This window comes from Vanellus vanellus, assembly GCF_965231255.1.
Source record: "Vanellus vanellus genome assembly, chromosome: 6".
NCBI classification, from domain to species: Eukaryota; Metazoa; Chordata; class Aves; order Charadriiformes; family Charadriidae; genus Vanellus; species Vanellus vanellus.
In genome coordinates, this window is record NC_138911.1 from 10,276,499 (window position 1) to 10,304,210 (window position 27,712).

At 37.7% G+C, this 27,712-nt stretch overlaps 2 protein-coding genes across 3 annotated transcripts in view; one reads left to right on the forward strand and one right to left on the reverse strand.

Annotated features, from left to right (window-relative positions):
• Positions 1 to 27,712, forward strand: part of PPFIBP2 (PPFIA binding protein 2) — a 109,772-nt gene that overhangs the window by 80,431 nt on the left and 1,629 nt on the right. The window contains exons 8-30 of the mRNA XM_082485931.1: positions 338 to 430; positions 2,472 to 2,580; positions 4,095 to 4,127; positions 5,844 to 5,905; positions 8,486 to 8,561; positions 10,312 to 10,371; positions 12,264 to 12,361; positions 12,556 to 12,620; positions 12,878 to 12,946; positions 13,397 to 13,457; positions 15,314 to 15,355; positions 17,614 to 17,758; positions 19,222 to 19,254; positions 19,847 to 19,985; positions 20,672 to 20,800; positions 21,372 to 21,522; positions 21,704 to 21,815; positions 22,350 to 22,438; positions 23,358 to 23,480; positions 24,173 to 24,298; positions 25,153 to 25,341; positions 25,707 to 25,877; positions 27,478 to 27,543. Coding sequence (XP_082342057.1) covers positions 338 to 430; positions 2,472 to 2,580; positions 4,095 to 4,127; positions 5,844 to 5,905; positions 8,486 to 8,561; positions 10,312 to 10,371; positions 12,264 to 12,361; positions 12,556 to 12,620; positions 12,878 to 12,946; positions 13,397 to 13,457; positions 15,314 to 15,355; positions 17,614 to 17,758; positions 19,222 to 19,254; positions 19,847 to 19,985; positions 20,672 to 20,800; positions 21,372 to 21,522; positions 21,704 to 21,815; positions 22,350 to 22,438; positions 23,358 to 23,480; positions 24,173 to 24,298; positions 25,153 to 25,341; positions 25,707 to 25,877; positions 27,478 to 27,543 — 2,241 coding nt within the window. The remainder of the gene's footprint in view (positions 1 to 337; positions 431 to 2,471; positions 2,581 to 4,094; positions 4,128 to 5,843; positions 5,906 to 8,485; positions 8,562 to 10,311; positions 10,372 to 12,263; positions 12,362 to 12,555; positions 12,621 to 12,877; positions 12,947 to 13,396; positions 13,458 to 15,313; positions 15,356 to 17,613; positions 17,759 to 19,221; positions 19,255 to 19,846; positions 19,986 to 20,671; positions 20,801 to 21,371; positions 21,523 to 21,703; positions 21,816 to 22,349; positions 22,439 to 23,357; positions 23,481 to 24,172; positions 24,299 to 25,152; positions 25,342 to 25,706; positions 25,878 to 27,477; positions 27,544 to 27,712) is intronic.
• The window catches only part of CYB5R2 (cytochrome b5 reductase 2), a 172,291-nt gene continuing 164,415 nt past the window's right edge, over positions 19,837 to 27,712 (reverse strand). The window contains exon 12 of one of the 2 annotated variants that reach the window (XM_082485929.1): positions 19,837 to 19,976. The gene's annotated coding sequence lies outside the window, so the exon portion shown is untranslated. The remainder of the gene's footprint in view (positions 19,977 to 27,712) is intronic. The other variant, XM_082485930.1, reaches the window with a different exon arrangement.

The following is a 27,712-nucleotide window of genomic DNA, read 5'->3' on the forward strand; positions in this document are numbered from 1 at the left end:
ATTCCCATCAAAAAAACCCAATAATTAATGTTACATGAGACTGCAGTTGTGGATTTTTTTGGCTCATTTTCACTGAGACACATCACTTTACCAGGCACAACTCTCTTCCTTAATATGACTAAGAAATTTGCTCATAATTTCAGGTGGAGAGTTTGAGAAAGTATTCCTTATCTGTCAGTTCAAAATAGTTTTTGTCGTCTTAGATTAGGTCACGATTTTTAATGTGGTGGTTCCGTGTTTGTTACTGTGTGGTTTGAACATGATCTTTAATTCAGGACTATGGAAAATTAATAATCCCAGAGTAAATTTACTTTTAGCTGCTGTTCTTCCTTTGCAGGGTTTGCTACAGGAGCTTAGACACCTCAAAATAAAAGTGGAAGAACTAGAAAATGAAAGAAATCAATACGAGTGGAAATTAAAAGCAACTAAAGTAAGCAGAATACTTGGCATTTACTAATGACAGACTTATTTCAGCTGGAAAGGGATATGCTCTACTTCTCACCAATGTTTACTTTTCTTACAAGTGCTTTGTGTCAGGGCTTGCTATAAAGTCAAGTTTTCTTCACCCATATTTGGTTATTTGGTTTATAGTTTTCGTAGCTTCTTTTTGTGCCTTTTGCTTCCTCCCTGCAGTTTCCAGTCTTTTACCTTTTTGTAACTCTGTTCGTTTTTTTTTTTTTTTGTAAAAGGCATTTTGACTTACAAAAGACCTGTGCTGAGGAAAGGCTTCTTTGAAGGTTTTCTGCCTTTTATTTGTGTAGTGGTGACAAGCCACTCTGGAACATGCTTTCCAGACTGAAGAGACAAGACATGCAAAGTTGGTTGGGTGTTCACTTACTATGGAATTTATTTTAATAGACATTAAGCCCAAAATACACCATTAGATCATCTGCTTTGACTTCGTGCATATCAAAGTGCATAGCTGCCTTACCCTTCTGTTGACCTTAAATCCTGGAAAGCTGCTGGATCGTAAACTGGACAACATTTCATCATTTTCCTCAGTAATTAATTTTTCTAGTTGAACGTTCTCATTGTTAAACAGTTGCACTTTATTTCTACTTTGAATTTTTTAGCCCTTTTCCACTAGATTAAAAAGCACCTTCTTATTTTTCTCTGTTGAGGTACGCTTTTGTGCTGTAATCACATTGTCTTTCATTTGTGTAGTACTATAATTCCCTGTTCAGATGTATGACTGACTTTTTTGAGTTGTGGTTGGATCTTGGAAAAACATTTCAAGTTATTAAACTGAGTTTTCTTTTTAATACTTGATAGCTTGATCCAGAAATGACAGATAGCTATTATTTGTGTTAGCATTTCTTTCTTTTGAGAATTCTTAGATAAATATTGAAATTTTGCTATTATGTCTTTTTTCCTATTAAGATAATAACTCTTGTATCCGTGAAAATGTTTTCTCTGACGTGGTGGAAATGAAGAGTCTTTGGGAAAATATTTTCTCAAGCAGTGTGTGGCCAGCTGCCAGGACAGATAAAGATTATGGAAAGTGTAGGTGCAGAATGAAAATAAGAGAGTCATAAAACCCATTGAGTGAGAGAAGATACAGGACTAGAAAGGAAGAAAAGTACAGGGAAAGAGAGAGAGGAAGAAGAAAAACAATTGTAAAGATGACAGGAATGAGAAATTACAGGAAAAGACGGCATTTAAAAGAGCTGTGAGATCAAATAGACCAGGGGAGACAAATCCAAATCTGGTATTAAGAGGCCTGCAGCTTTTGTCTTCCTGTTGCTCCAGCTTCTTAGATGAGAAATTGGAATATTTCCATGGCTGGATATAAAAAGCATATTAGTCACTGGGAAGTGTAGGAGCCCTTCAGAGATGCAACAAGGCAGATTCTTCTATTCCACACAGAATTGCAGCGACAGTGGTGATCTTTTGCTGCCATCCAGCTGCTTGCTTCCTGGTGAAAATAAGTTTGTGTATTAGAGCAAATTAATCCATGTTTTTCCCTGTTTGGATAATGTTGTTTGGTCTTTTGCATTGTTTTCCTGCTCTATTTTAGTATTTTGAGAAACTGGTCACATTAGTGATTTTTTGATGTTTTCTTTTCTTTTTTTCCTTTAACTGTAAAGAGGTTTGGTATGCTTTTGCTGGGGGAAATGCAGAATATTACATTTAATAAAGGCTTTAAGGCCACTGAAGAAAATCTTAATGAAGCTGCTTAAGAAAGTATGCTGTTGGCAGTTTTTCTCATAAGTAGGAGAATCCTTGAAAATTTTTGTAAGTCTCTTTTCTCCAAGAGATAATTGCACTGGAAAAAGTGAGCTTCTGTAAAAGGAATAGGACAGTAACACCATGAAATATGTAAGGTTGTTACAGTGTTTGATTGATGTCCTTTCCCAATTCAAGACATTTCATAAAGTAAAGTGTTATACTTCGAAGTCTTCTAGTTCGTAGGAAGGAATCAAAGAGAATCTATGATGATGTTATTCTGAATTTGTTGCACTCTCTTTCAGGCCGAGATAGCCCAGCTTCAAGAGCAATTAGCTCTCAAAGATGCAGAAATAGAACGCTTACAAAGTCAGCTATCTAGGACCTCATCACATAGTGAAGTGGCAGAAAGAGGTAAGAGGAGGGGAATTAAAATTAAAAATCCAGACCCCTACTTTAACTTCACTTTGGTAGCAGCTTGGCTCAGTATTTCAAAGCGATACAACCATGGACTTACAGAATTTGTTTTGGGAGGAAAAATGGTGCAAATTTATTTTGTCTTCTGATAGAGTAGAGGCCTTTAATGCGTGAAATTCTATCCCAGTCCAGAGGCAGCACAAATTGCGATAAGTATCCTGAGGGCATTGAAACTTTTTCTATTGGGATTTTACTTCTAATTTGAAAGAGTCATTGTAGGTCAGTGGGAATGTATTTTTTGTGTATACTTTCAAAATTTATTTGAAAAATCTTTACAGTTTCCATTTTTAATTAAAAAAAAAAAGTCACAGTAGTAGCTAAGCATCATGTTTTAAACATCCAAACATTCTAAAACATAGTCGTTGATTCACACCTTTCCTTTCTTCAAGACTATATCTCATTTAGGCTTCCTCTCCTACGAAAGGTTGGACCAGAGAGTCTTTCAAAGTCCCTTCCAGCCTGGGCTGTTCTATGATTCTATGACATTGCAGGTTTCTGGTTTGAATCTGCACTGTTGATACAGGTCAATGGCAAATAAACCAGTTTGTTTAGGCTTTGGTCTCAACCAGTCATGTCACAGCTCTATGAAATATTGACTCCCTGGAGCTTCTGTCGATTGCTGGGCTGTGAGCAACATGATATTAGTGACCTTTTTCTTCTGTAATACTGACACTTACCCATGCAAGAATATTTGTGTGTAGTTGACTGCAGTGCATCAGCTTAGCTGCACTAACTTTTGTGGGTGTTAACTAACACATCCAAAGAGTGCCCTGGTTGAGATGTGACTTTTCAGGTGGTGTGCTACCTCTTTCTCAGGGCTTACCAAGAATCTCCTGACAGGTATTAATGCAGATGTGTCTTTTCTAGAAGACTCTGTATTTTGACTGTTGTTTATTCCAAATAAGTTATTTAACATATACCTGGTGCTGATTTCACTCAGCTGCAGAGCTTGTGCATGTAGAGAACTGCATGTCTAACTAGAAAAAAAGTTTGTCTAACAGCAGTGTTTTCTAAAGGAACTCTTCTGCTAACAGAATTTTGTATTTTCTATGAGATTCCCAAATATCCAAAGATAGCGGTATGGCAATAAATCAAAACCTCAGCAACTTTCAGCTGCTTATAGTGTGTCTGTTCCTGTTCATGCCAAAGCTGGGTGAAACTGACCTTGATTCCAGTGGGAGAAGAATCAAACCCTGTACAGATACTTTAGGCTACATTTAAGGAAACCAATTAGACTATATTTGAATGGAAACAGTATGCAGTAATAATAATTCTTCTGGAAAAATTTACTGATTTATCATATTTTCAGGTGGTCTTCTCAAATAAAGTTGAAAAACTATGTCAATGTGCTTGTAGTATGCTAGAATGCATATTTTATTTAAATTGCAAAATTTATCTAATATGTGCTTTTTCTACGTACTTTATTTGACTCTCACCATTTACCATCGTAGAGGAAGTTTATAGGAGAAGGCTAAAAGAAAAACGTAAGCCTTGCAATTCACTTTTGGCTTTATCTCACTGTTCCTTTCACACAAATTATAACTCAGATGCATTCTGCAGGAATAATTCAATCTTTGTTTAGATTTGGCTGTCTATTTGTAATATACATGAGACACTGCTTTCATTGCTTGCAGCAAGCAGACAGCTAATTGCCCCGTTTAGTGAGATTTCACTTCAGAAAAAAAAAATCAGAGGTTCACAAATCAAGATAATTGGATTTCAAAGGGACATTGTCAAGGTTAACAGAGCCAAGACTTAACCTTTACCTCTTTGTAGTTGTATATATGTAAAACCCATATAATATCTGGAATGGTGGCTTTAATTGAAAGCCTCCTTCCTTGGCAGGGAAGGATTTGGGCGCTTTTTTTAATCAGTGCACTAAATTAAAAAAAATGTTTCCATACTTAATGTTGTTATAAATACTGTAAGTAAAGTCTGCTTTAGTGTGCTTAAAAATACCTTGACACCAGTTCTTTTTGAAGTCTAATATTTGTAAAGAGAAATTAGTAGGACTGTGATTTTTTTTAATGGCTTTTTAAAAAAATCTTCCAATTGCTTGCCTATTGCCTGCTGGCTTTAGTTTTTGATTTGGCTGTGTCTGTGCATGTCTTATGTTACTAAGTGTTCTCTTTCGCAAGAGAAATGTTTGCTAAGTTCATTTACATGTTTTAAAACTTAATCGTTACAAGGCGTGTATTTTTCAGAATCACTACAAGAAAAACTAACTCTAGTTGTTTGCAATAGTCTAGATATGCCATTGTATGTTCAATATTTTGTTATAAAACACTTTGTTAAAGATGCTTTTTAGCAGTGTTGATTTTCTTTCTGCTCTCTCACTTCATGCCTGCCACATCTGGTTTTCATAGTCTTTTGTGAAACAAGTGGGTCTGTTTTAATGTCAAAACATGAATTCCTTGAGTAGCAGTTACAGCAGATAAACTATTTCAGGTCCTGTCTCCATCATGTAGACTTTATTTAGTATAGGATGATACTGGAGGACTTGCTAGGAGTAACATGTAGAGAAGAAATGAAAGATTTGGTTCAGCAAAGTTAGGATGAGGATTAACAACCTCATAAATTTTCAGAGAGTGTGTTTTAATTGATTTTGGCTAGAACATTCCTGAATAACCTCTATCTTTTAACACTAAATTGTGTATGAGGCAATTCTGTATTTGCTCTTGATTTCAGTAGATTTCATAGCTCTCGGTTATTCATACTGAAATGTTTTGAGAAAAAAAAGTTTTCCTCATATCAGACTAGGTTTTGTTATTTTTCATTTCCAAGTTTTGTGAATGTCCTTGAGCTAATTCTCATAAGCTGGCAAATATTTTCCCCAGATGGAACATAATTAATTTTCAATCATACTTAAAATTATTTCCTTAACCGTATAACAGAAAACGCACTCTCATCCTTTGCGAAATAAACTTCAGTGGGTTTTTTTATTACTTGACTTTTAGAGGATAAAATAATATTATGTAGTCTTCTATAAGCAAAACCAGCATGTTTGTGTTGTGCAATGCTTTTAATAGTTCAGCTTTTGAAAAACTCTAAGTTAAATGTAGTTTACCAGTGCTTTTGCCATGCCACAGATATGGCTTTGATTACTCATAAGAACACAGGGAGAGTATCATAAAACATATAATGTTTACACTGAGTATAGCAAGTGTATTTTCCATATAACATTTTAAAAACATTTCTAGATCAAGAAGTTCAACGGTTGAAGATAGGAATGGAATCATTATTGGCTGCAAATGAAGAAAAGGTGAGAAAACAATCCTTGTTCGATGTCATAAGAATGAACTGGTGTTTTTTGAATCTGTGTAATGATCTGAATGGGCCACTTTTTGTAAGCATTCAGGGCAAGGTATTGCCCTGAATTTTGGATTATCCCATGAGATTGTGACAGAAGGTCGATTTCTAAATAGAAGGTGTGGCTGACCTTGCTAACCTGGCTGCAGAACTTGGGAGGCTCATTAGATTCTGGAGGGGAATAGAAAGCCAAGGCTGTAATGAGCAGAATCTCCTGGTTTCTGCTATTGAAAAGATCACTAAGGTTTGGTCATCTCTGGCAGCTCTTCTTCTTCCAGCCTAATCTGAAGTGCATTGATATGCCCAGTTTAGATTGTGATATTAAAGGAAAGTCAAAGTGGCCTTTGAATCGGACTCAAGTTTTGGGAGAAAGGGACCAGGATTTAAAGAGACAAGGGTAAGAAAAATAAAAATAAAAAGAGTACTAAAGGAAAGAAGTGAAATTAAACCCATTAAAGTGGTAAATATTATTTTTGCCTCTTATCACATGTATGCTGTTTGCCTGTCCATTGGACAACTCCAGTGCAGGGTTTAGGGCTGTTGAGTCCCCACCTTTGGATGCCGTTGACTTACTACATAAATTGATCCTTATTTTTGGAGGGACGGTGGGGGGTTGAGGGGGATTAATTCTTGAGAGAATTGTTATTCTCGTTTTAGGGTAATAAACCAGGCTACAGGATTTTTCTTTACGGTAATACACTCGTGTACAATCAAATAGACAATAATATACATCCCTAAAAACTGCCTTTAGTATGTGGGGAATCTGGACAGGGCAATGTTAATTCTGGAGAACGTTAATATGCCTCCTAACAACCTTTAGTTCTTTAAAAACTCAAAAAGCCAAAATTTACATCTGGAAAATAAAAGACACGCCATTATCTCTTGCCAAAGTTATTCCAAGTCTGCATAAGATTTTTTGCGTTTGAAGGGAACACACAGTATTGTTGCTTATGTCCTAATACCTGGATATACTCACAGGGAAAGGAGGGTTATTTCCTTGGAAACTGCAGTGTTTAAACTAGTGGACTGATGGTTGACCCACAGCTTCTTACATGTTTAATGTAGAGCTGTTACCTTCAATAATATTGCAAAATAAAATGTTTTCTCGAGGAAAAATAGCTTTAAATAGCTTTGGGGATAACTCTAAATATTCGTTGTGTCATTTAGGACAGAAGTTGCTAGTAAGTGGTGCACACATTTCTTTTTCAAAAAACCAGGTGTGTTAGTCCCAGTTCTTTGCTATGAAGAAGTTATTGCTTCTATCCATAGTTGGGATAACTGGGCCACTTTTGGCTTGTGCATACTTGCCGCGGGGTGAAAGGAGGATCAGCATCATCTACCATTCTGTAATGTGGTAAAGGTCTGGTTTCTGTGCAGTTACTCCTACAACTCAGCTGATGCCTGCTGTGACTGTAATGTAGCATCCTGTACTGGAGCAGATTTTAATTGCAATATCTCTTAATAATAATTGCTGACCGAGCTATGGCAGTGCAGCAGCTCAGTATCAGCTAATCACTTAAATACTTGCCAACTTCCCTGGAAGTGTTTTGTTTGTTTGTTTTTTTTTTTGTCCAGTGCCCACTTCTCTGCTTCTGTGACTTCCCCCGCCACCTGCTTGTGAAAACTAGTTCTTTATTACCTGCTTGGGTTTGTATTTGGTGCTCTGTAGTCACAGCACTGGGCAAGATTATTGCACAGGAATGGTTTAGGACTGGGGTCAAAGAAGCAGGACAAACTACAAGAGTGCAAACTGCAAGAGTGCCCACTTAGTGACCGATAGCAAGAATTTATTGTCATCAGGAACACACTATCATATGCAGAAATAAGAGAAATGACAGATCCGATCAATTAAACAATGATTGCTACCCATTGCTATGTTGCATCTGTGCAAAAGGCAAGTGCAGTCCTTGAACACATGACTCAAGATGCTTTCTGGACAGAATAGGAAAGTGTTAGGTATTGGAGAAAGAGTGGAGTGGGATAGTGCATCAGACATTCATGAGACCTCATTTCTTTGGTTCTGTACAGGTTCGACTGCCTAAGTTCAAAAAGGTGTGTCCAAAACTGGAGTAAGTGTAGATGTGGGAATGCAGAACATATCCTACAGGAGAGGATTAAAGAGCATGACTAGAGTGTTAAACTAGACAAAACATAAACATGATTTACTTTATGATTACAGGTACAATGCTAGCACAAAACAAACACTGCCCACTTCAGGCAGTTGAGGTTCAACTCCAAATGTTCCCTCAACTCTTAGAAGTTAAAGCAGATTTCCAAATTATGCTTCTGTAAATAACTAATTTATTAGTAATGTCAAACTCCTCTTGTTTCCTTATATCCGTAATTTCACACTGTCCAGCAGATCTTATGTACAATGGCAAATAAAAGTCAAGAATCGTTCTTTAACAAGGCATATGAGTAGGACCTGATCCTGCTTTCTGGCCAAAATCACAGAAATGAATGTGTCATACAGTGTTTCTACAGGTTAAAAATGTAGAATTTTAAATATTATTTCATTTACTGCTTTTCCCAGGACCGTCGAATAGAGGAGTTAACACTATTGCTCAGCCAGTACAGGAGAGTCAAAGAGATCATGATTGCAGCTCACGGTAAAATGTCTTGTGAATCATTTCCTGCTATCAGATCTTTTAAAAACTGCATGCACTACATCTGCTATTCGTTGTCCTTTTAAATACATGTGTATAATAATACATATTTCATTATGCACATATTTGTATCATGTCGGACTGTTATGAGAGTAAGTATACACTCTTTCAGATACAGAGAACACCACAGTATGCCTTGACAAGGCTTGTGTGTTAGTGCCTGTAGTTTGTGGAGATCTCCTTTTTGTTTCCACTGCTGTAGGCAGTACAAACACCTAGGGTCAATTCTGTCTGGAGATTTAATTACGACATTACTATTCAGCAAGATTTCTGGGACTGAATCTTATGCTTGACTCCGTAAGTCGTAACCTAAAATTTGTTCTACATCAGTTAAGAGTAAATCTCTCCTTAGAGCCTAATGTTGGTGCTGTATGTTGTTTTAGTTGGTGTCATTAAGGATTCTGATTGATAAGGAAGGATGAGTGATGAGATCCCTGCTCTGGTTGTACAGCTGTGTGAACTGCTCATCAGCTGAGTCTGAAGCGCTGCACTTTGCCTCCTTAGGTGCCAAGGCAATCTGAAGTCTGCAACTGCTCTCCTTAAAACACTGTGCCGTACGCTGCACTGGGGCAGGAGCTTTGGTTGCAGAACTACATCCACGTAGCAATGGCTGCATGGACAGCTGGGGCCATGGCTTTATTAGCGACTTCATGCAGTCCTGTCCCTCCTCCCTGGTGGGACTCCTGTAAGTCTGTTCCACAGAGAAGAGGCCTAGGCAGGCCTATGACATACGTCCTTTGTGGCCAAAGCATCATACTTCCTTTTTCACTGCTGCTGGTTGCCATCCCCTTGGCTGCACATGGGTTGTAGATGCCAGACCAAAAGGAATTATAGCAAGAAGTGTGAAACAGCAGGATACTCATGCAGACACAGAATTTGTCAACACAGAGGCAATTAGGAAAGTTCATTCAAATTAGCTAAAGGCATGAGTTTACAGTATTCTTACTAGATTGCATTATATCCCTCTCAAGAATCTATTATTCAAAATTAAAATGGCTTTCAGTTTGATTTAAATTACTTCATCTGTAGGAGATGAATAAAGTATACAGATAGGTATTGTTTGTATAGTGTTTCCTGTGACCTTTATGTTATGAGTAACCGGTTTTTACAGTGTAAAATGATATCAGGAGACCTTAGTGGATGATGAACATTAATTAAATACATCCTGTATTCAGATCTCCTACACCACAGTTCGAGTCAGGAATGGCAGTAGCGATCAGCTACCAGCCAGCCAGATAGTGTTAATGACATGTTTTCCTTGTATGTCATGATTTTTATACAGCATTCATAAAAGGGAAACTGATCTCAGATGCAATTTTGACATTTTGAGGAAGATGGTTTTTCTTTTTTGCTAAAAAAGAGTTGCAATAAATATAATAAGTTCCATTGCCCTTCCCTTCCACTGAGAAAAATCCTGACAGCTGACTAGGCAAGTTCTGATTTGGAGGGAATGACTGAAAACCCATGGTTGCTTCAGTGCACACAGTATTATATCTTTAACTTCAAAATCCAGGGAAAAATCTTTGTCCCATTTATCAGTTACACTGCAGGAAGTGGAATGGGGTTTAGGATGATCTCATTTTAAGTTGCCACCTTAGTTTTCAGTACTAAATTTAGTTTGGGAAACTTGACCTTCTGAAAGGACGGTTTTGTTCAACGTGCATCCTCACATTAACAAACACGGTATTTTCAGGTCTTGTACGGCAGAACGGAAACTTGTATTTAACACACAGGAATAGCGAACAAGAGTCAGGTAAATCTCTCTCTCTCTGAACGTTCATTTCAAGAACAAAAAAAAAAAAGTTCTCTCTCTTGAAAGTGTTCTGAAAGGAAATCCGAAGGTGTGATTGTAGCTTTTGGAGAAGTATTTAATGTTAACTCCCAGGATAGCTACACCGCTGTTACCCTGTGAGTAGGTGCTCTCAGCAACGAGCCCCCGCAGTTCCACACTCCTTGGCCACCTCCTGGTTGTACATATTTGAGTGCACCATCCCCTGTGGGACATGGCTTTTGGAGGATGCTTGTGTGCGTGAGCAAGGAGTGCGCCATGATGCTCTGCATTACTGAGTTGGTACTGCAGGGAGTGTGATGGTGTTAATGTATGCTTGTATAGATGTTCAGTACACAGTGTAAATAAAACCCCAGTGATGCTCAGCAAAATAAACAAAAACAAACCCCAAAACCTGCGTGGGAACTAGAGCGTGTACCGCAATAGTCCACAACGAGGTGCGTACTGTAATGGCTACATGATTATCACAGCCAAATGAGCTTGTTACCTTATGTGTGTTTCTGGGAGTCTCATGCTTAGGTTGCCAAGAAATATCTCACTGATTATTTATTTGTCTTACTTCTAGAGGTGGGTTTTAAAAGGTTCCCTTTGAAGTGCAACCCCTGTTTAAATACTTTTGGTAGAATCAATGGGTTGAAATCGTCTGTCTCTGGTAACTGTTTCAAATACTTACTTCACAGAAACACAATATATTGTAAACATTTCTTATTGCTGGTTAAGGCAAGCTACAAAACATGTTGACAAAAGATGACTGGCTCTTCACTGTAGGTAGCACATACAAAATCAAAACCAAAACAAAACCAAAATCTGGTTTGGATTAAACTAGGCAGCTGCTTGAAACGGCCGCTGACAGGTGAGTAAAATGTAAAGGAGCTGTCCTCACTGTGACTATAGGTAGCTCTTCTGGGTTTAGTAATTTATGCTGACTGAAGGGCTGTGTACCAGGAGCCATAGCATAAGATTCGTTCCACATCCTGCAGGGCCAACGGTCAGTGTCAGGTTTGTTGGCAGCTTTTGTAGCTGAACAGCATGATAAGCCAGCTCATGTCTAATGAGTTTCCCAGTGATTTCTCTTCTAATAGTGCCAAGGTGTAACTGTAAGATTTGGTGGTTTTTCATAGCTGCCTGGAGCTGCTGCACCTCTATCACATAAATTAGGAGTTATTAATGTGCTTAAAGGTCAGTCAAAATTTCTCCATCATAGCGTTAGCAGCCCTTCCACATCCTGTATGCAACCCTATGCATAGGAGAGCTTCAGAAAAAATTGCTATCTAAAATACTCCAGAAGTTTGCTGAGCACTAAATAGTCAGACCCTGATTTAGTATTGCAGCTTTGATAATTTAGGAAAAAAAAATCCAACTAAATAATGAATTGGGAGTATTTAAGTTATTTGTTTAGATCTGGGATATCCAGAAAAACCTGGAGCATGTTTACCATGTTCATCCTTGAACTCTGCATGGGGCGCTGCATAATGATACAGAAGATGTCAAACATGCACACTACCTATAAAGCGATACACTGAGTAAGAAAATAGTACCAACTCGAACTTGCCTCAGAATGACAAACTATGAATTAGAGTCATTCAGAAGCTGCCCCATAAGCAGCTCGGCTGCTCACAACAGGGCACAGAATATAACCAGATGTGGTAAATTCGTTGCTCTAATATACATCAGCTTGCCTGTAAGCCAGAGCCCAAAGGAGGGGTGGGGAGCGGAGAGGCTGGGACACTACATGCATCACATGAAGACTGAAGGGGCATTTAGAGACTGCAGTATTAGACTGTCTGATACGGTCCTAAATGTTATTTTTTGGTCTGTTTCTCTCCCTTTCCACTTCTAATCTTTAATGCTTGTAGGCTCTTCCATCTCTGGTGGCAGTGAAGAGGAACTTGAGACAACTTTAAGGAAGTGGAATCTTTTGAGTAATCCTCAAGGAGAATTATTTAAAACAGAGGTACTTAGTAAAGACGTTCTAGAAGCAAGTTCTGCTGTATATATGATTTGTTTGTATTGGATTCTCTGTAGTAGCTAAGGTAATGTAGGGGAGGGTTTGGCCCTGGCTGAATTTTTGTGCCTCTTGGTATGGGCACTACGGATTCGGAGTCAGGCACTGGAGTTACATGCTTGAAACTCTTATATTTCATATAGGCCTCTTCAGGAGAATTGTCACCGGCTTTGCTCTCTCCAGTGCCACACAAATCTCTGGAAATCAGGCAAGACCTTTGTTTCTTGTTTTTCGTGTGGATTGTCCTAAGTCTGTATTGTTTAGCCTGTTTAACTGTTGTCATCGTCTTGCCTGTTCTTGGCTTTGCAAGACCTTTTGGGTAGCTGTGAAAGCAGGGTTTGCCATGGGAGTTTGCAGTATGTAGTTGGCTAAGGTTTGAATTACAGGAATAAATCAGCACTTTTATATATCAGAAGATATATATATTGTAGTACTCAAAACAGTGTCTTTTATTCTGATTCACAGTGGAAGCATTCCAGTATCTTCAAGTCATTTAACCTCTCCACAAGAAGAATCTTTGGATATCATAAATAGGTAAGAATGAGTAATATTAATTGAAATGTAAAACATATAGCCAGATATTTTTTTTTTTATAATTCTGCCTTTTTCCATTTTTTAACATCTTTTTAAAAGCCCTTAATCTTGCACACTGAAAATTATTACTGTCTACTTTTGCTTGTTAAGAACATCTAAAATGTCATCTATAGATAGCAGGTTTAAAGCTGGCCGTTGTGCCTTGTTGCCTTTCACTGTTGATCACAGGCTGTCTTGTTGCTGTTTCTGACTTCATCTATTGCAGTTCCCAATACTATGAGTTTTAGGCTAAAAAAATATAACATAAGAAACGAGTCTTCTAATTCTGAATTATCTGTTACATGCAGACATTATGTGATACATACAGCTGCCATATGATACAGTTGCAGCACATGCAAACATACAATGTTGTGTTAACCGTTTTTTTTTTTTGTCTGTCATTATTTTAAGGGTACCACAGAAAAAAAAGTCAAGTAGTTTAGAAGACTTGCAGAGTGAATCCCTGGAAAAGGTTGGTTTCTTTGTAATTGCAATTTCTGGTGTTTAATATCATGACTAAAAGATAAAGGTCAAGTATAAATAATGTTTTTGTTTCACATATAGTAACCCTAACCACCACTAGCACTGTGTGTGGGGAAAAAAGCCCTAATGATAGAAGAGTTCAGGTTCTTTTTTTACCCCATTGCAAAGCTTAGAATAAACAAACTGGTTGATGCACCCATCTGTACACATCCTTAAATTCAGCTTTTCAGCTGAAAGAGAAGAAAAATATTTAAGAGAAATAAAGCAAATAATGTTAATGAGAAGTGATTTTTGTTGAACTGCGGTATTATTTTGTTTATAGGTAAGTGTTTTAAAAATAATTTTGACTTCCAAATCGCTAAAATTGTTAAGGCAGCAAATCCTGAAAGTAGTTAAATATTGGGACTGAGTATTTCCATGTAGGATTCCTTTTTGAGCATTTGCATGTAAATGAGCGTTGCGCCCTAATTTGGATTTCTGATATAAATGCTATTCCTGATGCTGCCTTAGTTAAAACAGCAGGAGCACTGTTATTAATTCGAAGGTTTGATTCCATTCCAGAATAAAGGCTTTCCAATTCAAAGTCTCATTACATTCTGGTCCTGAGGCTTGTTTGGTCATTATGTTACACTGAAATTTTTCTGCACTTGTAATTATGCTTTTTGAGACTCTTATCGACACTTTCTGTACTCAAATAAGGCTTAATACTAGATTATGCACATCCCGTATTGCAATTTAAAATAGCTATTAGTAACATGATTGTTCCAGTTCTTCAAATTTTCTTAAGTTTTTCTGAAGATGACAGCGACCAAATAGCATGTTTGAAACTTGTGTGTCACTTGATTGTGGTCATACATGTGACAAATCAATTCAGAACTAACATTTCATTCCATGTGGAATTTATGAAGGTCTGTTTTCTTTTCGTAACTTTTATTTTCCTGTCTTAAATTCAAAAACTGAATTTGTCTCTGTGATACGATGTGATAAGGCTATACATACACATTTAGGCTGTAAATCTGCTCTATCTGTTAAATCAGAGTCCATAGAGGAACAAGAAGGTGCCGAGGCTATGAGAGCATTGTAGCAACCCAGCCCCGCGTTCAGCAAGGCATTTAAATTGTATGCCCTAATTTAGGTGTGAGGCTTCTTGGCGAAATAAATGAGAGCTCCCTATGCATGTGAGTGACCGGCTAAATGTGAATTAGTTACAAACAAAACTGAGGCCAAGGAAACTTGTTTGGCTGACTCAGCGTGAGAATACTGCTTCTTGCATGAAGTCCAAGAGAACCGGTGCTAGCGGCACTGTTTACTGAAGCTATTCTAATTTTCACAAAACTCAAATTCCAATTATGTCCAGCAATAATAATAAAATAAAATAAAACACATTGGTGTCTCTGACCTTGCCATGCTGGTATTTTTATCACTTCATGTCTATCACAGCCCTTTATGGTTTCAGCTGGATACATACACTATGTGTGTATGTTCTTTTAAGTCAGTGATTTTCATATTGTTTTAACAGCTAAACAACTGTTATGTTCCCAGCTTTGAAGTAAGTTTAAAGGGACCACCCAGAACCTGAAAATAGAAAAAATCCTTTGATCACAACAGAACCTAAAGAGGGCCCAAATTCTGTAGAGTGGTTTGAACGAACACATTTAGTATTAAATATTTTACTGAAATGAAATGAAGAGATAACAGACCTTGTAATATACTGTCAATGCATTATGTAGCATCACCATAGTAATAAAACTGCAATTGATGTTCTGTGTACGTATGTTAATACTAACATTTGTCTGTTGCTTTTTTCCATAAAACTTTGAAATTACCCTCCCTGCAACTCCGTAGTATGTAGATGGAAAACCAGTACACCCTGTTGTAGAACAAGAGGTATATTAATTGTAAACTCTCTTAACATTTATTTGTTGGGATGTGCTGTGATGGTATGGCTGTGTTTTTATTTTATGTTCGTTTTCTTTTCAAAATGTTGGCATAGTTCAAGTACTGACAAACTCTAAGAACACGGGTAAGGATTTGAGGGGGAATTTTATTTTTTTTTTTTAATATAAAAACTTTTATGTGAGGTTAGAAGCTGAAGTCAGTTGATTTCAGAAAATACAGTGCTAATGTAATAAGCAATTTCTCTACTCCTATAATTTTTGGTATAAGTCAGGCTGTATTCCAGCAGTTGCCAAAACTGGAGCAAGGGCTGAGGAATTGAGGAATCTGACTGCTATAGTATTGCAAAGATAAATAAGAGAAATAATAATAGATAAACCATTGGTTATCTCATGAACTATTTCAGGTATCATCCTGTTACAGCCAACGTTTTAAACGTTTTAAAACAATTTTGTTAGAATGGGGTTACTAAATAGGAGCATACTATCTATATGTTTTTGTATACTGTGTTTCATGTATTTTCAGTACAAAGTTTTCCTACATAACTTCCTTTCTGATACTGAAACATTTACCAATATGACCTTATTCCAAAACACATGTTGAATGTACGCACTCCCACTAATGTCAGTTGGAGTTGCAGGTTCACTGCTTCTCTGGGAAAGCCTCTATGTTCCTATAGTTTTGACAGTTGCAGAATATACATTTTTGTCCAGAGTGATGGCTCCTTTGTCTTTTCCTTTGGATTCAGTATTGAAGAAGTCTCAACATGCTGTTTCCAAAACTGTAGAGAAGTACCTCTGTGAAACACATTTCAGCTGGGAAAGTATCTTGTTAGGCTCAAAACCATCTGATTTATATGCAAGTTCTAATCTCCGCTTGTACAAGGAGCAAGATCCCCAAGGAGCTGATCACTGAAAAATTGAATGCCGGGAAAATGAAGAGATATTCTATTTTTAGTAAAGCCTACACACCAGTTCCCTTTCAATACAATATACTGAGAATGAAGACCACCTCTTGCAAGCTCTGCTGCTGGAGGAAGCTCCTTCCAGCTCAAGTAGAATCATAGAATGGTTTAGGTTGGAAAGGACCTTGAAGATCATTGAGTTCCAACCTCCCTGCCATAGGCAGGGACACCTCCCACTAGACCAGGTTGCCCAAGGCCACATCCAGCCTGGCTTTGAACACCTCCACGGATGGGACCTCTCTGGGCAACCTGTTCCAGTGCCTTACCACCCTCAAAGTGAAAAACTTCTTCCTAATTTTTAATCTGCACCTGCCCTCTTCCGGTTTAAAGCCATTCCCCTTCGTCCTATTGCTACATGCCCTAGTAAAAAGTCCTTCCCCAGCTCTCCTGTAAGCCTGACTGACACTAGTGACGCTGTGTATGTGTCCCACAGCTGCAGGCAAGCATCAGACTCTTATTTTAGCCTGACGTGGACAAAAATGGTAGAGTCAGCAGCTGTTCAGACTAGCCCTAAAATACAGCTCAGCCTATGCCTTTTTTTCCCAGCATATCTCAAAAGTATACATTGTGTTTAGGTTCTATAACAGAACTTGGTAACTATGTATTTCGCTATAATTATTTTTTTAAAAAACCTTGCATTTGTAATGTTATCTGTACAAAGAGATCTTAATTCTTACAAAAGTTAAATTTATGTACCTTAACTCCATTGTTGATTCTTTTACTGTTATTCGTAGTGGTGGGCAAATATGTTGGACAAAATTTGGGTTATACAAATACTTTTGCCTTAAATTCCATCAAGATACAATTGTGAAGCAGAAAAATAGACAGTCTGGTGAAAAATAGGGGAAAAAATTGACAGAGCAAAGAATGGGCTGAGAAGTAGCTAAATGCATTTCTGGCACTATTGAAGTTGATCTTGGAAGTGCCAAATTATTATAAGTGCCGGTGTCCTAGAGGAAAGGGAGACAGCTAGAAAAATTCTTACGACAAAACCAGTTAATATTCAACTTATATTTTAATGTAATGCACAGTCTGGCTGAAGTGGGGGGCAGATGAGGGAAGAGAAGGCTGTGCCTTAGCTAGAAAACTTTATCAGCTGACTATTGGATTTAAAGTGAATTATCATTGGTTGTTTCATTTTGAACTATGAACTTCAAATACTTTTTCACAACTTTTAAAATATTGTGTACTGGATTGCAAATGCTATGAGTGATTTGACTATTTATTTTCTTTTTCCCTCTTTAAAAAAAACAAACAAACAAAACAAAACAAAACCAACCCACAGAGTAAGCCAGTTGTGAAAGGCAGCAAGTACCAAACCTTGCCAGGAAAGCTGCCTCGGCCCTTACAGAATGGCGAGCAGGGAACATATAATTCGCCGGATGCGTGTGGCATGAACGACAGTGAGGACAACAGCACCCTGGGCCTAAGTATGTATCCGCGCCTCTCTGAGGGTTACGTAGAATGGCAACAAGGAAACTGTTTGAGGGATTGGGACGTAACATGGGATATAGTGTGCTAGGCCAGAACAATGGACTATGACCTTTACATGACTCCGTCAGGGAAAGCTCTACTTCTTTTCGGCGATGTACCAGAAATATTCCACATTTGCTCACTGGAGAGTAAAGGATGGTTTTAAGTCAGAGCGTTCTTTTCTGTTGCACTTGATGATATAATTTGCTGACATCATTGATAGCATAAGTAATGAAGAGATACTGTTTTGAAGATTGGGGGAGAGCATTCTGAAAGTTAAAAAATCTGTAACTAAACACTGGATAATTTAGAGATCCAGACACTTCCAATGCTCCCCTGAGCTTGCTGATCTGTTTTCTTAAAAAACAAGCAAGCAAACAAAAATGTACAGCTGAGTACGTCATCAATACTTTTAAAGAATGTATTGGTGTATTAAAACAAACCAACCCATCCCTTGCCATCCCACTGGTTTTAGTGTGTGAAAGTTTAAAATATAACTAGCACTAACATGCACGGTTCAGACAAAAATCCTAGTATCGGCACGCTTGGCTGCTGTAGCTTGTGGGGCCCCACAAGTGAAAATTAACTGGCTCGGTTCAGAAAAACATCAGTAGATTTTGAAAAAAAGTCTTATAGTGAGGCACAGAACCAGGTATTTGCCAAGGACTGAAGAGCTTGGGCGCTCGGGCACAAGAGTGTCCCATCTGATTTTGAAGTGTTTCTACACTTTAAAAGTTGTGGTGGGTTTTTTTTGGTTGGTTGGGGGCTTTTTGTTTGGTGTGTTTTTTATTGCTTTTAAGGGCTTGTGGTCCTAAAAGCTGGTTCAATCAGTTGTGGGTCCTTCAGCTTTTTTTTAAAGAGTTTCTTCAGTGATTGCAACATTGTAGGCAACACATGAGCCATTCTATTATGTCTTTAACTGCAGGGTTATCCAAGGATGGGTGATCTTGTAAAGGAAAATGTTCTTTTTCTAGAAACAAGCAATGACTCCTTAAATACACTTAATTAACAGTATTTTTTGTGCAGGTTGGTTTGTTTGATGCTTGTGCAGTAAACTCATTACACCTGCAATTCTGTATTTCAGTGGAATTTGATGTAATCATAGACACTGCTTCATTTCAAATATTCTGCAGGCTTTAGGGAGCTCTGTAGTATACGTGTTAAAATTGTTAAAATTGTCTAAGAATAGTTTGGGAAAAAACCCAACCAAACAGCTAAATGATAATCCCTATCTTTTTAAGATGACCTGTACAGAATTCTTGGGGCTTGACTTTCATGTCAACCATAACTGCTTCTTTTCTTTTTGTTTCTGCTTTTAATGCTTAGCTTACTTCTTTGCTCTTCTGTAACTTTATTTTGCTGGTGTTTTATATCTTCTTTGCTTCTTCATCTGGCTTTCTGCTTCTTGGGATGACTGAAGATCGCATCAGGAGTGTCAGTGCACCAGCACTAGGTACTGTATCCAAACAAGATGCAACTTTAACATGAATTTTGCTGCTTTTTTTTTTTTCCTTTCCTTTTTCCCTCTTTTTATCTTCTCTATGAAATACTAATAGCAAGTGGGCCATCCAGATCGAATTCCTTAAGTGCAGTACTGAAATAAAGTAACAGCTTTTGCTGTATGGCATTTGGATGGGATTTTTTAAAGATACTTTTATTCCTTGTTTCATTCTGCTTTCAGCGAAGCCAACAGAAAAATTCCTGCTGATTTTGATGGAGGAGTTCTGGTATTAAGAATAGGCAAGGCAAGAGTCTGAAGACTCGGCTTCAGTCTGAAGACCTTGAACTAATTAAAATAATGCATTTAAATAGAAATTACTGAAATAACAATACTATTTTACCAAATATTTTATTATTTTTTCTGTATCAAATGTACAGCTGCTATTTTTTTCACCTTCTGAGCATAGGGGGTTTTTCAATACAAGATCAATTTTATAGATATCTTTACTTTTTTATTATGTTCTGTATTTAAACATTAGTCTCCAAGATAACAACTTTGTAACTAATTAGTATAAAATGTGACTATATTACTGTTCTTAACCCAGGAGAAACAGAGAACGTGGATGGTACAGTAGTCTCAGATGACCTTTCACCTCTTTCTTCGGGAACGGATTCAGGTCCACAGTCTCCATTGTCTCCAGAAAACAGAAAGAGTCCAAAAGGGATCAAGAAAATCTGGGGAAAGTAAGATAATTTTTTAGTTCCCTGTCAAAGCATTTTGGCTGAGAATGGATCCAGTTCTTAGCAAAAGCTATAATATTTGCAGCAAGAATAATGTAAAATTCAGGAAAAGGAGAGAAAGCAGCTCTGTGACTGTACGGGTGTGCCTCTATGTACACGTGGGTGTAGAAAAATGGATGGCAGTCTTCAGAGCGTCATGCTCTTGGAAGAAATAAGACACTCTGCTGTCATATTACAATGCTAATAATTTAGAATTGCCAACAGTTTCATTAGCTATGGAAAATTAAATACTAGTAAGTTGTTAATTACAGAAGCCATCAGGTAAAAAATGAGAGAAAACAGAAGAAACAAAAAGCAGGGGAACTGAGTTTTACTGTGTTCACTTTATCTGCGTCAGGACAGGGGACATTTACGAGCCTGCCCTCCAGTGTGGATTATTAACTGGGATGAAGGGTTACGGATGCTCTGCAGAGCTTGGTGGGGTTTTCCTGTTGTTTTTTTAATATTCTTTCCTCCAGGTTGGGTCTAGACAGTGTTTGCCTGGAACTTCTTCAGCTACCGCTTGAATTAGATGTTTATGGTTTACAGGAAGATTAATACAGCTCCTAGTTGTCACTGTAGTTTCCATACGAAACAGACATTCTCTGTCACAAGCTAATAGTACTATCTTGGCACTCTTGTCTTGAAAGAATAAGAAGAACTCAGTCGGGTAACTTCCCTGCAGACGATCTGGGTTTGGCAGAGTTTCGAAGAGGTGGGCTCCGTGCAACAGCTGGACCTCGGTTAGCCAGATCAAAGGAAACTAAAGGCCAGAAAAGGTATCGGTTCCTCCTTTACCTTGCACAGCATATGGTATTGTTAAGTGTGCTGAACAGCCAAACCCTCCTCTTGTGAAATACGGTTTTCCCAACATATTTCATTACATGTGGAATTCCACAACAACTGGAATTTCTCTGGTAGGAAATGTATCCTGAGTAGCTCACCTATCTGCACTCCTTCAACCTGCAGCACTAGCTCTTTGTTGGAGTGTCAAAAATTTCACCTTGTTAAAGAATAAGAAAACTTGTCATCATCTCCTGTGGAACTATCTGCAAAGTGATGAGGATTCAGCAATTCCATTTTTCCTCCTTTCAAATAGAAAATGGCATATTCTTATTCACACCCCCCCACCCCTCAAAACTGTTCTCAAGTTGAGGCCGGGCAGCCAAATTAACTGGACACTAGTACCACGGCATATGCTGTACAAAAGGCTGTTGGCTTTTATTATTGCACAGAACAAAGCACACTAATACCTATGCTGTAGTATTGCCTCTGGCACATGATGAGCTTTCTAATAATAACCATAATTCTTTCCTTTAAGATTTGTCAAACATTTCTTATATTTTTCAGTGACTACAATGCTCCGTTTGCTCAGTGGAGCACTGAAAGAGTTTGTAACTGGCTTGAGGACTTTGGTCTTGGTCAGTATGTCATTTTTGCACGGCAGTGGGTGACTTCAGGCCATACACTGTTAACTGCAACACCTCAGGACATGGAAAAGGTAAAAATTTGTAACTGTTTCTCTCAAGCAACCATACGTGCTGATTCTGTACAACCAGGCCCCTTCAAACAATTGGCAGTTCTACCTTTCCAAAATAGGTAGTATCCCTTTTTGTACATACCTAAAGAGATTAAAAGAGCCAGAGGCAAGGCAAACTATTTGTTAACGGTTATTGTTGCAGGAAATGGGAATAAAACATCCACTGCACAGGAAGAAATTAGTTTTGGCCATTAAATCAATAAATGCAAAACAAGATGAGAAGTCTGCACAACTCGATCATATCTGGGTGACACGTAAGTGTTCAAACTATGATGGAATTCTTTGGAAAGGAATTTCCCCCACCTGTACGGATGGGCTGCCTGATGCATTTGTTTAAGCAGTTACCAAACATCTTTTTAAGAGCGCTGAGTTTTGACATAGTAAAATTTTCCATAGAATGAGGATTTTTGTGTTGTTCTTGACATCCATATATATATATGGAGATATATATATCCAAATATACAGCTATACAGTATGATCTTCCAAGGGGAACTCTGTCAGTCAGATCGCAGGGAAGTAAACGGGGGAAGAGCTCAATCTAGCAAGAGCTATATTGTGCTGCAGAGGGTATGTGCTCAGTCTCACACTGTCTGTAAAATATCACAGGGGTATTGTGCACAAAGCTGTTTGGTAGGAATTGCTTTTAGGCTTCTGGTAAGAAGCTGTCCTTTGGAAAGGTGAACAGGTAGAACGAGCTACCTGAATGCCTCAGCAGAAGCAGCCCAGCCGAGAAGGGCTTCATTCTCACTGATTGGGATTTTGGTACACCACTGTTCTTGTATCTGCAGGATGGCTTGATGATATTGGTTTACCTCAGTACAAAGACCAGTTTCATGAATCCAGAGTTGATGGGAGAATGTTGCAGTACTTGACTGTGGTAAGCTAAAACCTTTTTCATCTGTTTAACCAAATGTAACTTCAGAATGAGCAAAGAATGTTACAATTTCCCTTTGCATGTGAGCAGTTAAAGAATTTTTGCAAGACAGAAATAGTGCCAGTAGTAACTCATTAGTGTTGTCTAATGCATGATTACTATAAATACGAGTCATAGGATAGCTAACTTCTGCAAAGTCTTTCTTTCAGTATCATGTAGCACACCACGATTAAAGGTAAAATGACCTATTTTACACACACCTTTTGGAGTGTGTTGTCCTCCACACCACATTAGCAACAATATTCAATAAAGATAAGCAGCAAATCAAGTAATTTGTACAGCTCTGACCACATTAGTAGTAAACCATGCACTACACATAGCCACTGTGTTTTCTTAAGTTTTCCCTGCCCAGGTTTTGATAATTAAGTATTTGGTTTTGTTAACTGTGCTATGAAAAAAATGCCTAATTTAGCTGTTAGCAGAAGTACAGCTTTGTCTATGCTGTTTAAGGGGCCTTTTTTACTAGGAGCATGGTCCCTGCAGTTCCATGGTTAGGTGCGTGTTGCTAGCTGCAGTGACCCTACCTACAACAAGATCTTAGCCAGATCAGAAACACTCCAAATATTTTAAAGCTATTCATGAGCCTAGATTTTACTTAATAGGCTATGGGCTCTCCTTCATTTTTTAGCCAGGTCTTGCTATGGTGCAATGCTTAAAAAAAAACAAGCAACCACCACCACCAAACCCGCCCAAGACCCCCACCCCAGAAAAGCCTCTTTAAAGTATAAACTTTTATTTTACTTAAACCATAGTTACTGTGGTTTACCTAAAACTACATAGTAAGCTTAAAATTTTTGTTCTTGGGAAAAGTACCTGTTCTGGTATGTATTTTATGCCACTTAAAAGCCTCTCTCCTTTACAGAATGACCTTCTCTTTCTGAAAGTCACCAGTCAGCTGCATCATCTGAGTATTAAATGTGCCATTCACGTGCTGCATGTCAACAGTTTTAACCCCCACTGTCTACGCAGGAGACCAGTTGAGGAGGTAAAAGGATGTTTAAGTAAATTAATTTAAATAAACACTAATTACCCAATTCCAGCCAAAGTGGATAGAAAGTGAGCAGTGTACAGGGATACCTCAGTCACTGCTAGTAGGGAATTGCCTCTAAAGCAGTAGTTACGCTGCCTTCCAGCTCTGGAACGTAACAGGTACTCACCCATCACAAAAATCTACTTACTCCTTTAAGTGCTTGAACCACTTATTAGTTGAATACACTCCCCTTTAAACTAAGGAAATAAATAATTTCTAAAGAAGTTAATTCAACTTCCAAGAGAATAATTTGAATGTTATTTTTCTTGCCTGTCCTATTTTTTCAGTCTCTAAGACTGTAAGGTTTTTGCCTTAGCTGGTCAGCAAAGCTTATTCTCTTATTACTAAAGACTGACTGACAATAATAGTTTTTCCAAAACGCTCCCTTTTTTTACACCCAGCACCCATAGGTCTCTACTGTTATACTATTTGATGCAATATATGGGTTTTCATCTGTACTAGACTATGCCTGCCATCTCATCAGAGGATGTTTGGAAGAGGCCTTAAATTGAAACAATACCTTAGAATGGGAGAAAAAAATACTGCTCTTTGAGGAAGAGGAGGAATGATGTTTTTATCTGAACTGAGGATACATATTGTGACAATGCAGGCTATATTGTCATCATGTTTTCTGGTTGCTTTAACAGAATAGCGTTTCGCCTTCTGAAGTAGTTCAGTGGTCCAATCACAGAGTGATGGAATGGCTTAGGTCAGTCGATCTGGCAGAATATGCACCAAACCTTCGAGGAAGCGGAGTGCACGGTGGCCTGATTGTAAGAATTCATTTTAACATTTTACTACATATCTAATAAATCTGACACTGTAATATAAAATATCTTTTATCTGGTGTTTGTCAAGCAGGAGGAAATAAATACATCTGCAATAAGACAGCATGAACAGGCCTTCTAAAGAACGTCTGTATCTGATCCATGCATCTTAATTTTACAAAGGAAAAGTAAAATAAAAAAGGAACTGCTAAAACATTTTTTTTTATAGTCAAAGCTGAGCTGTGTATGAATGTTTAACAGCAGTACATTAAAAAAGCCTCCAAACTATACTGTGGGAAAGTTACTTACTGATAAGGCATCATTGAGTGTTTCTTTGAGTGGTTTTAATAGAATCCTTAGCCACAGTAAGTAAATAACTGTCCTGAACTTGCAGCAGTCTTGCCAGCAATCAGGAATGGCATTTTTTTAATTCAAAACATTCAGAACTATTTGCAGCTTAGTAAAGTCAGAGTTCTGAAATACTGTGACTCTAGTGCCGTAGAATTTTTGCAAAAAGGAAATAGAAAAAATTGTGCTAAGATTAAGTTTATACTGTGAGTTACAGCAGTAAAAGTAGAGCAGAAAATTCTGAAAACAAATTTCATCAATCCAAACAAATGTAATGTGTGATGATAAATATAATTAGGTATTTGTCTGATCATGCTCTGCATTCCTTAGTGCCTACTTTCATGTCCTTCCCATTCAAACCCTGGCAAGTATATCGCGAGTGAGTTATAAAAGGTCTACTGTCGATAGATAGCTGACTACCAATGAGAAATCCCTCTCATAAGCACTGTAATGGTTTACTATTACAAATATTTAACCATACAAAAATAAATAACCTGCCATTTTTTTACTAGATTCTCGAACCTCGCTTCAATGGTGACACACTAGCAATGCTGCTGAATATTCCGCCTCAAAAGACCCTGCTGAGACGCCACCTAACCACCAATTTTAACGTACTAATTGGACCAGAGGCACAACAAGAAAAAAGAGAAATAACGGAGTCAACAGCATACACACCTCTCACCACTACTGCCAAAGTTCGGGTACGTACTGCTTTCAGGTTTCCTCTCCCCTGTTTTATTAAGAAAATAAGGGACAAACATGGGCAGGGAGAGGTCAGTTCTAGGAGGAGTGTTACATTTTCCTTAATTCTAGGTACCAAAGCATTTAAGTTGTATCTGTTTAAATCAGCTTCTGAAATAAGCATGCAATCCCTTCTGTCTTTTCTGAGAAGGAACACTGTCTAAATGTATTTAAAATCAACTGTAACTCCCACTATGAAAACAATTAAATTTATTTAGTTCAGAATCTGCATCCTTTAAGGCAGAAGTAAAAAAGGAGAGGATTTTGAATGTTTGAAGGACAACCTTATTTTTCTTATTTAAAACTTGTTGTCTCCTTATTTTAGCCAAAGAAACTTGGATTTTCACATTTTGGAAACTTAAGAAAAAAGAAATTTGATGAATCAACAGACTACATTTGTCCTATGGATACAAACCCAGCTGCTGCGAATGGTACTCAGAAAAACTATGGTGGATACAAAGGACTTAGTCCATTCACTGATAGGGAACTGGATCAGGTGGGACAGACAGACTGATGCCATTCTCATCTCATCCTCTCCATGCATTCCAAAGCTTGCAAATAACCAAATGTTAGCATATAACAAAGCACTTGCTACATCTGCATGAACTCATTGAGAAAGTATTGGCTATGGACACTGGAAAGAGTTCCATACTAAGAATGTCAGGTTCATTTTTTTAATCAACATCATAATAGACTCGTCCATTTTCAAGCCCTTTTTCAGGAATATAAGACCTTTACACTACGAAGATCAATGTATTTTGACAATTAAGGCCGAGGTTGCAGTAAACACAAGACTTTCGTACTTCTAGCTTTCATAATCTGCATATGCACTCTACTTTTTTCATTATCTTTATGGGTGGTTTTTAATGTAATAAATTTATTTGTACTAAATTGTACAAAGCTATCAAGTTATATATTAAAGTAAAACTGGATTGTATATTTTTAACAGACATTAATCAAAGGATCCAACTGAATTTTTTCTTTCATTATGTACAGTGGGGAGTAGTTACACTTAGAGAGTATATGTGAAAACAATGCATCAGTAATGAACAAGATTATTAATAAACCAATACTTAAATAATTCACTTTTGTTATGTAGTAGTGAACTTGTGAATGAAACTGTGTCTAGACATCATACAGGCAAATGATGAAGACTAAAACCCATCAAATTTTATTCAACTTTGCTGTTGTGTAAAGGGACATAAACCCTGAAAAATGGAGCACCTGGAGGCTTGTGTGAACTTTGGCAACACACAAGATAACTGGGATAAACTGTCCTATCTCCAGTGACCTTAAGTGAGATAAAACATTTTGAGCCTAAGCAGCAGAATGGTAACAAAATTGAAAAGACTAACTGTGCAAGTATTTCTTTCATTTGCATGGTTTACTGCATCTAACACCTAATGTGTGTTCCTTGTCTAACCCATGGTCTTTTCCAGTGTACACCTTAGCAAAATACACTACTGTTCCTAAGTAGGGCCAATACCAAATCCGGACTATAATTTAGTATGGATGTCCACTTGCACAGTTAAGAGTACCAAGTGAATGCATTAACTTTGAGCCAACAGCTTACACTATGCAGTTGTTCAGGCTTCACTTTTGTAACAGGATTTTCCTCTAGGAGCATGGTCTTTCAATCAAGCATGACTTCTGAACACGTGTTATGCAGTGAAATCTCAATGCTCTAGAGCTGATAACCTTTTTATATTGGTAGGAATAGGTAGGACTGTTATCATGAAGGACTCTCACCTCTTGCTTGTGGAAGAAGACTACCAGAAGTAAAATAAGTGTTACACTGTCAGGAAAATATTAATCTTCACTGATGGTATCAGTTAAGCTTTTTCTTTTCTTGTGTGAATTACAGCTCAAGTTTCATGGGATCAGTCCATCTTAATCAGGATTCACTCTTCCTATCATTAAATGCGTTTTCACATACCTTATAGCATGGAGGCATTTTGTTAATGTGCAGAAATCGGAGCTTTTAAATGTAACACAACTTCATTTGCCCAGGCACAGATACCTCCCAAAGATGCATGCAGAGTGACTAAAATTGCTCATACTGTCTGATTTGAACTAGTTCCTGAATACTTTTACAGATGGAACATTCAGAAGGAACAGTAATGCAAATAGGGGCTCTTTCTCAAGGCATAAGCCATCTTACGGTATGTACTAATTTCACTCTTGTTTTAAAGTTACAAATGTATTCTGCTAGAATTCAATGAAAGTTGGTCATTGCTGGTGGTAGTTCAGAGTAAGTGGGTCACTATTCTAGTTAAATGCTTCTTTGCATCCTGGTTGCACATTCACAGTAAAAAAAAAAAAAAAAACAAC